This window comes from Oratosquilla oratoria, chromosome 37 (genome assembly GCF_046742065.1).
Source record: "Oratosquilla oratoria isolate Oo_2021 chromosome 37, ASM4674206v1, whole genome shotgun sequence".
In the NCBI taxonomy this organism is placed as follows: Eukaryota; Metazoa; Arthropoda; class Malacostraca; order Stomatopoda; family Squillidae; genus Oratosquilla; species Oratosquilla oratoria.
The window spans coordinates 37,079,236-37,095,081 of NC_134813.1; the positions used below are offsets into that span (position 1 = coordinate 37,079,236).

At 39.8% G+C, this 15,846-nt stretch overlaps 1 protein-coding gene across 1 annotated transcript in view; it reads right to left on the minus strand.

Annotated features, from left to right (window-relative positions):
* Nucleotides 1-1,255: 1,255 nt before the first annotated feature.
* The window catches only part of LOC143019475 (uncharacterized), a 33,249-nt gene continuing 18,658 nt past the window's right edge, over nt 1,256-15,846 (minus strand). The window contains exons 3-5 of the mRNA XM_076175113.1: nt 11,279-11,428; nt 7,729-7,806; nt 1,256-2,514 (exon numbers count right to left, since the gene is read on the minus strand). Of these exons, the coding sequence (XP_076031228.1) occupies nt 2,339-2,514; nt 7,729-7,806; nt 11,279-11,428 (404 nt within the window). The 3' untranslated portion in view covers nt 1,256-2,338. The remainder of the gene's footprint in view (nt 2,515-7,728; nt 7,807-11,278; nt 11,429-15,846) is intronic.

Consider the following 15,846-nt stretch of genomic DNA (forward strand, 5'->3'; position numbering starts at 1 on the left):
CAAAATCCTTTGCAGTACAAAAACCGAAATAATTGTATAACCGGTGTTATCTTTTGTCATCTGTGTAACCCAACCGTTCCTCGGTCTAGACACTTTGGAACCTATAGGCCGATTACCATTTAAGTCAGTATGAGTTGACCTATCATTTCAAACCTAGACCTAGCCAGGTATTCCAAAACTTTTCATTCTCAGTTTAACAATTGAAGCCCCTTTGTTAAAATTTTCACGTCACGACGCCACGTCACGTCACGATGCCACGTCACGTCCCGACGTCACGTCACGTCACGTCACGTCACGTCCCGACGTCATGTCACGACATCACGTCACGACGTCACGACATCACGTCAATCTCACGTCATGTTCTCCTCTCGACCCCAGTCTAACCCTCTTAGTAATTTTAATCTCTGGTTTATGTTCTTGCCGATTGTTGTTTTGTTATTAGACCTGAACGTTTACGCTATTTTCGGTTTCCAGTTTGGAGCCACGGGGTTTCGGTCTTACTTGACGGGTCCACCTTCCGAGGATCTCTAACCTGCTTTCTCCACGTCGCCTCATTATACTACAATCTTCAATCTCTTATGGAATTATATCTTGTTAACACCTCATTAAGAATTATATATATATATATATTTTTGTGTTCACATATGCTATTTTCTTATTCCTCCCTTCTATATTTTGTACTTCACCCATTTTGCGACCGAGTGGTCTTCGGTTACAACAGAACTGGCGCCCAGAACCCTGCATAAATACCTATTACTGTGATTTCTACTTATTACCCAAAATTGCTCCAGTGGGTCTATAATGACCTAATATTCTTCCAATCTCCTCCCACTGTGTCTATCCGAGCCTTGCGACGATTCTATCCCTCGCTGTCACACTAGGGTACCGATATTTGCGCTGATGTGACGAAATGTAAACACTAATCCATTCCGCTTCGAGATCAAGATTGCTTGTGCAATAAGTATTGGTTGAGACGGTGTAACAGTCTTTCTGATTGGAGAAGGGTGGAGGAAGAGAAAAATTTATTAGTACATTGGGTGAGAAGTCACACCTTAAGGGGAGGCACTTTTTTGTAACGGTCAAAATTATTGGATGAATTAAGTAGTGACGTCGGAACAGAGATGGCTTAGTGAGTGGATTGCGGGTCCCAGGCGAGAGTCCTCTGGTGTACCTAAGACCATAAAGTTGTAGAGAATATTGAAGAAAAGAAGAAAAACTTTACCTCCGTTTTCATTCACCCCGTCAAGAAACATTAAGACAATGATGAAAAGAAAGTGAAAGTAAAGAAAGAAAAAAATAAGGGAACAGTAAACATAATTAAACCATTCAATTTCATATAGAGACGAAGTGAACTGAAATGAAGTGATGGGGTCAACACCATCAGTGTTGCTTTTGGACTCCCAGCCAGAATTATAATTCATTTCATGTCGATTATATCCGTAACTCTGGGTGAAATTATAAGTTCTCATAAAGGGCGTCACCTTTTTTGGGGTTTCAACATTAACCTACCAAATCGTGATTCTTCATCGAATACATATGATTATATTAACATAATGTACATCTATGGCTTTATACCATCTACACAAACTCAAAAGGGTTACAAACCACCCGGGAACAATAGTTAATCGATATAATTTGGACTGATGATGTGGAAAGCTTACGATATAAGAATGTCAGAAACTTTTGCTTTCCAGTTAAGACAATAACCTAAGCCATTCGATAAACCAAAGACAAACAACGAAATCAATATCAAACGCCGACATAATGTGAATAGAAAATAAATAAGAAGATCATTATGCTATGGGGAAGAATATAAACGACTTTGCAACTATATTAATCAGCAGCTGAAATGCACATGAAATACTTGTCCTTGAAATAGAACTGAAGCAGCCGCCAGCTTAAATAGAAATTGTAGGGTTGAGCCTTCATTACTGAAAAAAAAAACTAACTCAAATAAGAAATATTATCAATGATGAAGACATTTCAACTGAACTTTAGTGTGTGTGTGTCTTTGCGCGTGCATGTGTGGGTGTGTACATGTGCATGTGCGTGCGTGTATTCGTGTGTGTGTGTGTGTGTGTTTGTGTGTGTGTGCGTGCGTACGTGCATGTTTGTGTGTGTTTGTGCGTGTGTGTGTGTGTGTGTGTGTGTGTGTGTGCTTGTTTGTGTATGTGTGTGTGTGTGCGTAGTTTCACACGCGTGTTTACATTCCCGACTGATAGGTTGCTGAGTTTCATCAGGTAGGTAAAAAGGGAAAAGTGTCCTTTATTCTAATTATGTCATTCAGACTATCCTGCAAACCTATCATGAAAATTACTTTTCGGTGTTGACCACATAACTAATTGAATGAGTATCCTTTGCAGCATAATCCTCGATGGATGTTTGGTGTACAGTATTCGCTTAAAATTGAAGGTTTCTGCGACAAGAACCCGATGTCCAAGATGTGGCAATTCTCATTATAGTTCCATTGAAATGTAACCACATCGTCGATGTTGGCAACCGTATCGTATCTGTCTGCAAATAAAAAATAATATTAGATCAAAATTCACCTTTAATCGATCATTTTATCGTAATAAAGGCATATCTGTGTGAGAGAAGAATTTTACTTGGTATAACACTGGGAACACTGAATTTGGTGCCTAAGATATTAGGCATTTTTTAAGTTAGATTTTGGTCACTGATTCTAAATGGGCCACCAGTTTTTCTCCATTAGCTCTGGTTACAAAGATACTAACTAACTGTTATGCATATAGCCATTCGGGCACTTGGATTGGTGTCTACAAATAATTGTTATTGTCTTTTTGATGAACAAAATGGTTTCCTACATCTGGATTTTTTCTATACAATCACATCAAAGAATCAGATAATAGTGAAACAAGCATAGAAGGTTATCACTGTCACAGCGTCCATTTACTTGTACACCTCATAAAAGCGGCGTTTCAAAGAAGTATTGCGGTGAACTGCCCCATCATAATCATGTTGAATAAACCAGTCACCATGTGGATGTTCCAGTTTCTCATGTGTCTTTATTCCATATTCATTAAATCTTGGAAGAATTTTTCACCTTATTCTTCACTTAGGTCACCAGGAATTTCTGGGAAACGATCCAAGTGGCTGTGGAGGTAATGCACTTTGATGCTCATTTTACAGCCAAGTTGACGGAGAGAAAATAGCATACTCTCGACTATTTCAGAGTTGTTATCTATCGTATAGTTCCCAAAGAAAGTGTTAGGAGTATTCCTCACGACCGGTACTTACTTCGTCATTCACCTGTCCACACGACCTTCTGACTCCCAAATAACCCCCACGGGACACGCTCGCGTCTGCCCATCTGCGACGCAACCCAGAGCTTCCTTGAGATCCACGGATGGAACAAACTATCCTTAAGGGAATCACTCATGGGGTCCCAGGATAACTAACCAGCACTACGGTCTGCTGCATGACCATTACACAAATCCTCCTTCAAGAATACACGTGCAGCAGCTCACCAGCCTCAGTGATGACTACCTCGGCCAGCTCGTGACCTAACACTGGATTCATTGAGGAATGCCTATCCTCTGCCTTCGTGAGTCACCGGCGTCAGAGCGTTATGCCTCCGACTTCCCTCGCCTCACACTTGACCTCACGGTAATTAGGAATACGGGTCATGACCTGCCCGTGTATATAAATAATGAAGCAACGCCCGAAAATGCAGATAGACTCGGAGAAACATACGTGAGCATAGCTCGGTGCTTCTAGCTTTCTCGCCTTCTTCCCACCTTTGTTCCCTCGCAAGCAGATCGTCCGGGGACAGGACTTGTAACACAGTCGTCGCCTCTCTCACCATCTCGTCTCTCCCTTTCTGGCACCCAACATTCATTGCTGAATAAAACCTAACTCTCCATCAGAGTTTACCTTCAACCGGCCTAACAGAAAGAAAGAAAGAAAGAAAGAAAGAAAGAAAGAAAAAAGATTCACAACCAGAGTGAATGAAGGGCATGCATCTTTCAAAAGTCCATCACTCATTAACAAGCTATATAAATCGTTAGTTCGTCCACATTTGGAATATGCTGTTTCCGTATGGTCACCGAATCTCATTAAAGACATTGACAGACTGGAAAAAGTACAACGGCGAGCCACAAAACTGATTCCAAATATCAAAAATAAATCATACGAAAATCGACTAAAACATATGAATCTGTTTTCCCTAAAAAGGCGTAGACTCAGAAGTGACTTGATACAGGTCTTTAAGATTTTAAAGGGAATTGACAACATCAAAAGTGACAAAATTTTCACATTGAGGGGAATCAGACAAGAAACAATGGTCTCAAACTGTCCGGAAATAGATTCAATTTGGAAGTAGGTAGAAACAACTTTGCCAACCGTCTAGTTAATGAATGGAATAAACTTCCTGCACAGGTAGTGCAATGTAGTTCAGTTCGAAGCTTTAAGAATCATTTAGATAAACACCTAAGCAAGATGCTGTAATGATTATAATTTATTTTATATTATTCGTTTTTGTTTTGTTATCATTTGTCTGTTTGATTTTCATTTATTATTAGTTATATGTCAATTTATTATTATTTACTATTTACCTGTTTGTTTATTATTTAACTATACCTATGCATTTATTTATGTATTTTATTTGTTATTTACATTATTATGGTTTTTATTTATTATTTTATTATCATTATGATTTTTTTTTCATCCGACCTAGATATGGACCAAAAGGTCTCCTGTCGGCATGCTCCACCTTTGTAATCCTTTGTAATCTGCCTCAACATTGCTAATTGAATACTGGAAATGTGGATCTTTCATGAGTGTCCTGATTTGCCGCTAGTTAAAAATATCTGCTTCTAGCTTCTCAATGCTGAGTGCTGTGAGTTTTCTGCATATGTTGTCACAAAGTGTTTCTCAGTCAGTGCTTCTTGGATCCACTATCCTAGAGACAGATCAAGCAGGGATACTTGGTGTATCAACTCTACTGACCCAAGACAAAATTCACCAAATTCAGATCCACACACATGAACCACTGGTTATCTTGTATGGTATTTTCTGTAGGACGGACCAGAACGATTGTTATTTTTTATTGCTCTCGAGCCATCTTAGTTGGGTGACCAATTGAGGCTGATCCATATTTGTTGCTCCGTTTAGAACTGTCTATGAACAGCCGCCATTCACTTGGTACATATTTTGGCATACTTTCATCAGTAAGCTTTGAACATCAGAAAAAAATACTTCCACCCAAGAAAAAGATCAGCAAATGTATTGTGATATTATGTGATTTTGTTTCCCTGTTGTAACTAGTTTTTGCTGCTAATCTGGATGCTCACTATTCTGCCGATTTCTTGAAGAGATTGAGCTCCGGCTGACTAAAAAATTGTGCAACTGATGAGGTTCCTTCAAAATCACTGTCACACTACCCATGAGTACTGGCTATTGCTGAAGTAGATGATTCATCTTCAGGGAGGGAAGCTATTCCAGATGAATGAATGATGGACAGGTATTTCATCTGAGTGTGCAACAGGTCGTTTTCCTGAGTCTGGGTCAGGATAAATAGATTTATTCTGATTACGTCCATTAATGCCCTTTATGTTAACCAGACAGAAGTAACAGTCCTGGCTGTGGCTCCTTTGTTCTCTCCAGACTATAGATATGCCAAACTTCAGGTATTTCCTCTTACCATTAGTCCACTGCTGAAAGTGCCCAACACAAATTTTACAGTATGTGGAGCACATAGCTTATCTTGGTCCCCTATTTTTATTTTGAAACAATTTAAGTATGCCCTTTTCAACAAAATCAGATATGACTTTTCTCTGTTCTGTGAATGTGTACTCTCCACAAATGTAATAAATAAGAATCTGCATTTTTTTTTGTGAGAAAGCCATGTCATCACCTGCAAACGATGAAAAAACAACAACAAAGAAAATAGTAGCAGTAGATTTAAGGTTACTGATATAATAAAAACAGCCTGTACAAACCTACTACTACACCAATAATTATTCAGTTCATATTAATCGATTTGAAAAAACAGCAACAACAATAACAGTGATCTGGAGGAGGAGCCAGCCTCTTTGTGTTCTCAGGTATTCTGGGAAGGGAAATATAGCGTTCAGCGAATCTTGCAGCACAAAAGTCAGGCGTAAACTGTGTGGGAAGAGAAGAGACATCACCAAGGTGGTAAAATATACACAGCATTGATAATAGCTTTACACGAAAAACACCCAATAAAAAATAGAGCTGCCAGAATGAATTGGATTTAATATACCTAGAATCGGATCTTAATCAGAGGCACCAAAATATTGTTTAATTTGTTCCCCAACGTAATAAACAAACCTGTTTCTGCTGTGCAATTTTACTCGCACTAGATAGATTCTAAATGACCTAGATCACCCGCATAAAACAAATAAATAAATAAATCCCATCTCAACACCTCGCGAATGAAAGGTTATCGCTGGATCCCACCACACCACTCAGGCCAAAGGTAATGCAGCGAGGTACTGTAACTTCATAGCAGGACAGATAGGCAATCTGTCTAGCCCCATCCCCTCATCATATGGCGACAATGGCCCTCCTCACATACTCAAAATTATTCAATAAGCAGATGAAAAGTCGATCTTCGTGGGGTGCTCCCTCTTTTCATCCGTAAGTAAAACCGCTCCTCCATACAACCTTCCTTTGTATCCCTGAATCATTTCTCTGATGTCAACCAATGCATGGGACAAGGTGTAAAAAAACATAATGTACATCACAAAGTCTTCTCTAAAACACGCATGAAGCGAGATGTTGATGCAATACGACGAGAACAATCCTTTTGACCAAGACCGAGGCAAGCAGTTCCTCGCGTCTTTTTCTACAGGATTCACAAACACTGCAGATGATGCAGTCAATGCTGAGAAAGCTGCTGAAGTAGGCATGGAGATGCATATAAAACTAGATGGGCGATCAGTAACCTCAACTATGAAGGTGAAATTCAAAGTACAGGCTCTATCATCACTCGGAAAGGTTCCCAAGTTCAATGGAAAGAAAACCCTTTCAATTCAGTCAACTTATTACACCGACTGATAATTTTTGCACAAAATGAAGAAAGTAAACAAAGTTGGATCTTACTGACCAACCCTGCTCCAGTTTGGTGGTAGATGGTGGATGGCTTCTCCACATAGTTAAGTGGGAACAGGGTCAGATATAGCAGGAGATTACTTTTAAGAAACATCATATCACTGTGCAGCAGTGGGATAATGATGCTGACACATCAACAGTGAGAACAGCATTAGTTGATACTAGAGATGGCTTTGTTGAGGTCCTTGAAATATTGTCGAGGTATTTCACTTACATCAGTATAGTTAAGTTTCACTTTTCTGTTTTGATATTTTAATGAATTGTGTTCTATTCTGATATCACATTTCTATGAATGTATATTTATTTTTCACATCTTGTTCAGCTTTTAGGTAAGAACAGAAGATTCAGATGTATTTATAATGCTGGTGTATCATGACTCTAATACCAATCACCCACTTTTCCTGACCACATTAAAGGCCTCTTTTGTCATCATGGCCTCACTGGCTATGGCACTGTTTCCGTAATGGGGGTGGGATGGGAAAAAGACTGTGTTCACCTTTTTTTGTTATTATACATGTGTAGACACGGAAAATATCTCGACAGTTTCCTAAAATTAAGCCACATGAAAACATATGGCGGTAGCTAAAACGACATGATTACAAATCTTATTAAGGGTCTCTATATACATACACTCATTCGATCCCCATGTCCACATTGGATTCGTTCTCATGCTACGTGTACGAAGACTCAACCAGACGCTGGATACCTCTGTATAATCATAAAAAAGATGAACATACATATGCCGATAAACATGCATAAAATAAAATTTTAATACATTTATCAATAATATTAGAATGAACATCAACATTAACATCAACTCCCTCGCACCACAGGGTTTAAATTGGCTGAATAAGATAGGCCAGTGGCAGTCAGAACAAATGGTTAAGTCTCTAATACGAACAAAAGGATTAAAAAAGATAGGTTTAATACTTTCACTGCGCAGGAGGTCTCCCTCAGCTTGATAAAGCTAACTGACGGCAGCCAGAGCTAAATATATGTTTATTACACTGACTGAACCTTGGATTCGATAGCTCACCATATTTATTTTTGTTTGGCTTATTGACACAAGACTACTCAGATGAGTCTCTGATTAATCGAAACCCTATTTTCTCCCCAGGTCATTCTTTCCTCAGGTGAATAAAGTCATCTAGTATGAACCCGACCGAAAATCTGGGTGAAGTATATATTCTACTTCAGTTTGCCAAAAGGCCTACACAAGTTATGCATACTTTAGATAAGGCATATTCCAGTGAAAGAAGAGTTACTAGGATTTTTTTAAGGTGGCGGGTTTTTCCTACAATATGGCATGTGTGACATGTAATTATACAATTAGCTGGGTCCAAAATAATGGATGAGCATTGGAAAACCCTTGGAATCCCACCAAATGCTTCTCTAGGTCTGTGGGTATCTTTTACCAGCTTCTGAATGGATGTCCATTAAGTTTAATATTGATCAATGAAGACTACGAAACACTTTTTTTTTTTTTGGCGACTTTAATGCGGTTGCTGGCACCGGCAGAACTGGCCATGAAGTATGTGTCTATCCTCATGGCTTTGAAACTAGGAACATTAACGGTTCTCTCCCGAATTTTACGATGTTCATAAGATTTCTGGTCCCAGAGATGAGGGCTACACCGTTGTAACAGTTAGAATAGATGGCCATTTTTCCCCACTTGACAAAAACATTAAGATACCGGGTCACACTAAATTTTGACACACATATATCCGGCAGCCTACACATCAAAGATCTACCATTGGAGACAAATAAGAAGATAAGCATACTAAGAACATTAGTAAACACAGGTTTCAGTCTGCAGAAAAAGGCACTAATCACTGAGTACAAACGACTTAGACGTCCAACACTTAGCTCACCTCCAGAGCATAGGACACATCATTAAAAAAAAAAAAAAAAAAGTTCTACAAACAACACAAAATAGATTGTCAGGAATAATTGGCAAAAAAAAAAAAAAAAAAAAAAATCATTAGGATACTGAATTCAGAAACCAAAATCCTTCCCAAAGCGCAGCACATAATTCTACACAAAAGTCCTCAAACTCACTCAACTCCCGCCACTTTACACAAACACAACCCATAATAACCAGACAACTACAAAAACCTGCCCACCCCCGTAATTCACAACACATTAATAAAAACACTCAGATCACAAAACAAGTATTCCTAGACAAATCCTCAATCAATAACGCATTTTTATTTGAATAACGTGTTAACTAACCCAATGGCCGTAGCCAGTTAAAGCCCGCTCACACCAATGCAGTTCTAGTTCGGTGCTAGTACGGATTGGAATTTTTGAAAATGTCTGCGTTCGATGCGTTTCTACCCTCCAAATCGGTGAGCCCCGTTCACACAAACGCGTTTCGCCTACATGCTTTTACTTCGGTGTTACTTCGGTGTAAACGCGCACTGTCGTACTAGAAATGCATGGGTCAAGCTGATACCGAGATAACATCGAAATAACACAATGCGCGGTGTTAGAGAAACGCAGGGTCAAACGCATCGATCGCCAGGGCTCCCCAAAAATTACAAACCTGCTTAAGATTTAGAACTTCCAGCCGCGTAGCCAGTTCGATGTTTGAGGATGAACTGACATCGATATTAAAATGCATTACTCGAAGTAGGATAGAACTAACAACACGTACATCGAAGTGATAACGAAATCACCGTAGTAGCACCGAGTTGTTACCACAGTAGCACCAAGTTGACCTCGCAATTATTGAACATCAAGGCCGTGGTAGCCCTCCAAACCATATCGAAGCCGAAGTGACACCGAACTGGCATAGAAGTGAGAGCGTAATGGAATTGCATATACCGTAATGGCACGGAAGCAACAACGATCTGGAGGGTAGAAACTCATCCAACACAGCCATTTTCTAAATTTGCAACCCGTACTAGCACTAAGCTAGAACTACAGGTTTGAAATATTCTCTAACATCGCGCACTGTGTTACCTCAATGTTATCTCGGTATCAATACGACCCTTGCATTTCTGGTACGACAGGGCGCATTTATACCGAAGTAAAAACGTAAAGGCAAAGCGCATCGGTGTGAGTGGGGTTTTACCTGAGAGCACTGTGCCCTGCGAGAGAGACCTAGTGCAACTGACTATGGACTATGGACTACCTAGCCAAGACCACCCGCTCGCGCGGGATCGATAGTTGTAGGTGGGAGAGAGATGTTTGTATGAAAATGAAAAGATAATTCTTTATGAAAGAGAGCTATTGCCTTCGGACTATTCTTAGGGATATTTATTGCGTGAAGTCGTGGCTCAGGAGGGGTGGGCAGGAGACTTGAAGTTGGAGGCTGAAATAATTATATGTAACCGTTAGGTTGCTTTAGGGATACTTATTCAACAATAACCTCAACCAGCAAAGTTCGAAAGGGAGTAGGAGACTTAGTCATAGGGACAGGCAGAAAACATGGAAAGACTTTTAATGGTAGATAAACTGAAATGAGAAGATGTAGTAGGAGATAAAGCTAGAAATGAAATTAACTTCGGTAGAAGAAAAAGCTTATGTAGATGTTTGTGTGTGTAGTCGTGTTTTTGTTTCCTATATGCTTGTGTGTGTTTATGCTACGCATAGAGGATTATTTGCACTAAGCGGGTGTACATTCAATTGTATCAATAAGAGGCGAGACATATCCTGGTTCCGGCCGACGGAACAGACTTCCTGAAGTAGCGGAGCCATTTTGCCGGCGAGAGGACAACAGGTAATAGTATACATATTCGGTTGAGATGTGAATATATATTAAAATGTATATAAACATGTAGACAGATAAACAGAATTAAAATAAGAAATTAAAGTAAAAGAATAACCAGCGAGGACTGAACCCAGCCATATAATAGCACTTCTACTGAGAACCTGCTAGATTTCCTCACACTTGCCGTAGTACTTAGTCAGAAAGAACCCACTAGTATTAGGCCTATGTCAACTGCAAGGGAGGGCCACAAAAAGGGATTTGCACACGCAGACACGAGCAAAAATGGATACGGGTATTGTTGTAACAATATAGCCTGCACGATGTTTTTACTGAGTAAAATGTATTTACTATACAGGTATAGTGAAGAAACAAAAATGATTGTCATGATGATGACTTTCGAAAGAAAGAATAAAGTTTATTTTTTCAAAAGAAAATAACTTTCAAGTTAAGGTAAAGTACTCGTACCTTTATCTCGTAGGTATTTGATGATTGCTATCATCTGTGACTTGTCTTGGACGATAGCCAGTTTATTCTCACATTCATCCTCTGCATAAGCAATATCTCCTTTCCCGTGTGTCAAAGTACAGTAGAGAGATCCAACGAGGTCATATCCAGCTGAAAATAAAAAAAATTCCTCAGTGTTTCTCTCTGTCTCTACCTTGCCCCTTTCTTTCTGTTGCTTGCTCTCTTCTCATTCACACACGCACACACACACACACACACACACACACACACACACACACACACACACACACACACACACACACACACACACACACACACACACACACACACACACACACACACACACACACACACACACACACACACACACACACATACACACACACTGACACACACACACACACACACACACACACACACACACACACACACACACACACACACACACACACACACACACACACACACACACACACACACACACACACACACACACACACACACACACACACACACACACACACACACGCACACACACACACACACACATAGGTGTAGGTCGTCGTCCCAACGCTGGACACCATAAATGTAGGTTGTGTTACCCTACATTGGAATTGGTGGTGAAGGAAACTCAGGCGGACTTCTTGGCTTTAATTCTCCAAGACAAGATCTGTTTTGTTCTCCAAAATACACGGCAATCCCTCAGGAAAGCTCGGAGGGTTGCCAGAAACATTCTATCTACATATTTGCAAAGGTTGCCAATTTATGAACTAAGGAGGCTGTTGCCATATGAGGAATATCTGGAAGTTGGGTCGCCTCCGTTGAGGCATGGCCGGTCGTGCATGTGTTGACCCGAGGCGCAGAATTATTTGTGCGTGGTATTCCTAGCAAGGTCTTTTCTTTTACATTCCATAAGGAGATATCAAAACTTGGGCGGCATCGCCTTCCTCTTTGTACAGCACCTAACCAAATAGTCTCAGAGTAGACGAGAAATTCTCCTAGGACTTCATCTGTCTCCTCATCTAATGAAGCCATTAATTCATTAAATACGCCTATGACATCATCCTTTGGATTTTTTTTTTATTAGGAAAGCATTCCTTGGCTCATTATACAAATTTTCCAGGCCACATGCCTGAACTTTTCTCCAAAGGCATTAACCGAAATGAAAAAAACATCCAGATGTATGAGAGTTAGGAAAATTCTTTTCTATACTACTTATTGCAGATTTTTCAAAATCAACTATTATTAAATTAGGCTCCATAACACGCATTTCTTTAAGTTTAGAAAATATCGTAGGGAAAGACGGGATACAAAGTTACACGGGGCCCGTTGTTACAGGGCTAAGTGAGAGAATTGCAACATTGTTCCGATCCGAATGTTCATGTCTGCGCATGCACAGTATTCTCTTGTTGCCATTTCCGCCGCAAAGTGCGCTGTTCACGGATTACCTTAACAACTACGGACGCAGTTCCCTTTCAGCACACGGTGAGTAAAAAAATGTTCGTCGTCGAAATTTTTCACTGAATTCGTTCTACGGAAAGCTGACTTTCAGCTCGCTTACACTAAAGAGAGTAAGCCTTTCTCTAACAGCGTGTGTATTGTCTATCATCGTAGAACAAAGCACGTGTCGTACATGGGACTGATTTTAGAAGGGAGGTGCCGGGGCAAGTTGTTACACTAGAGCCTGGGCAAATTGTTACAGTGTAACAACTTACCCCTCTCTCCATTCCTCCCACTTCCTCCCACAAGTTGCAGCCACTTCACCGGGTGGTTTACTGCCCATTCAAGACTTTTGTCAACAACAGGTCACACGCCTGGATGCGAGAAAACCCAGGCAAGCAAATGACCATTTATGATGTGCCAGCCATTGTGGGAACTGCCCTGCCAAAAGCCATGATTCAAGCCAACATCATCGAGTCATTCAGATGTACTGGAATCTGGCCTGTCAACAGAGACATTTTCTCAGAGGCAGACTTTGCTGGTTCACTTGTCACTGAGCAACCACTACCGACACAGGATGAGCTAGTTGCCAGCACATCATCGTGCCCAACCCCTGCCCTCATCCAACCTGCCAGTACAACCTCTGACCCCATGCCCTCATCCATCCCCACAACTTCATCAACCAAACCCACCAGTTCTTCATCCAATGCCAGGCCAGTGCAGATTAACAGCAGCTCATCCTGTACTGTCCCCCCACCGACACTTCCTGCTGTTCCTCCAACCTCACCTTGTACCTCCTCCCAGTCAGATGGCATAAAGCATGCATCATCGTGCTCTGCTCAGTTCGACCCTCACGCTGTCATGACCATCCCCCATGTCGAGCGGAAAGATACAGCCTCCAAAAACGACCGCCGAAAGTGGAAGAGTGAGATTTTGACGGACTCTCCGGTCAAGTGAATTTGCTGACCCCCAGGAAATTCTACAAAACCTCTCCCTCCACTGCAAAAGGGAAAGGTAAAGTCAGCAACAAGAAGGGTGGACCTCAAAAAGGCAAAACATCGAAGATCGTGCAGTCTCCTCTGAGACTTGGTCAGATTTAGAGGACTCCTTCTGCACCATTTGCATAGAGGCATACGGGAACAGTCGTCCGGGGGAAGGTTGGATTGCCTGTTCATCATGCGGACATTGGGCTCATGAAGAATGCACAGACATTGGTGCAAGAAATTTTGTGTTTGTCTGCCACAATTGCAATTCTGGTTAAATCTGTGTTTTCATATCGACACACCCCATTTTGTAACATTTTGCCCCGGTACTCGTAACAACTTACCCCACTACCGGGGTAAAAAGCTACAAAATGGATGTTAACTATAATCAAGTATTTTAGAATAATGGAGATATAATCAGTAAAATTTGCCCTCTCTTATGATGAACAACATATTCCATGGCAAGCTTGTCAAATTTTGTTATGAATACATTTTTTTTTTGCAGATATATTCTGAATTTCCTTAAAATTGTAACTTTGTACCCCGTCTTACCCCATCATATGTTTCTTGAGTTTTAGATTTCATAATGCAGTACACAAGTGGAACAGTATGATTTTCCCCAAGGAGAGCATGGATGGTATAGAGTTGATGGTTGTCAGGAAAACTATCGAACGTACCGTCGCAAAACCAGCGCATACTTTTTGCTAATAAATTGAGATTAGTGCCAGCTGCCATTAAAACGAACAATATTAATTAGTATTTTTGACTTCAAGTCGCATATGTATTATATATTTAGAATGTCTAGATTAAAGAAGAATGCTAAACCAATAAATTAGTTTACCCTAGTTTGATATTCAGACGAACAATATAAACAGCTGTAGTGCTCTTAACTTCAGCTCACCTTTCTAGTATGTATTGTGTATTCAGATTAAAGAATAATAATTAATTAAAAATATAGATAAAATTACTTACTGATATCCAGCTGCTTTAAACATATCAAATTGTACTCATATCATCATTTATCACCTTATTATCATTCATATCTTGAAATAATTACCTTAAGAATAGATGTAGAATGACTAATTAATAGATAATATCTTTTTGAGAAAGTTGAAAAATGTCCTTCCAGATGTGGGAATATGGTCATTATATATTTAAAATATTTTAGGCAAACAGTATAATTTAATATCAAATAGGTACATTTGATATGTTTTATAATGTGTGTATATCGTTTTTAGCTTCCTGATAATGCCGTGTTGTCGTACACACACACACACACACACACACACACACACACACACACACACACACACACACACACACACACACACACACACACACACACACACACACACACACACACACACACACACACACACACACACACACACACACACACACACACACACACACACACACACACACACACACACACACACACACACACACACACACACACACACACACACATATATATATATGTATATATATATACATATATATATGTATATATATATGTATATATATATATATATATATATATATATATATATATATATGCATGAGAAATCACATAAACTCGTGATTCTAAATATGCGGAAAAACCACCAAGGAAAAAGAAAAACTGATGACCAAGCGCTTTCGTCTATTCAGACATCCTCAGGGTACATAGAAAAGAAAAAGTACACAAGAATATATACAAAGAGTATGAGGTCAGGGAAGGAACCAGGAGAGGTTGCGAGGATCTAATGTCAACCTGACCCGTTCGCGGCAGCGGACGTTTGGGCTACTACTTTTTTTCACAATAAAATTGTCTAACTTATACATACCATGACTTAAATTTAAGTTATTGACAAATGTATCTTTGATCAGACTGGATTCTATTATATTTCTCGTCAAATATGACTTATCTTTAACAATTTCTTTAGCACCCTCCCAATTTATACAATGATTAAAATCCCTTAGGTGAATAAATAAGGCATTAGACATTTGCCCACTCTTGACGCTATACTGATGTTGTTTTAACCTTACTTTTAATTCTTTTCCAGTCTGACCAATATAGCATTTGTCGCAATTTTTACATGGAATTGAATATATACATCCTTCTTCCTTATATGGAGAGTTTTTAATTAAAAGACTTCTAAC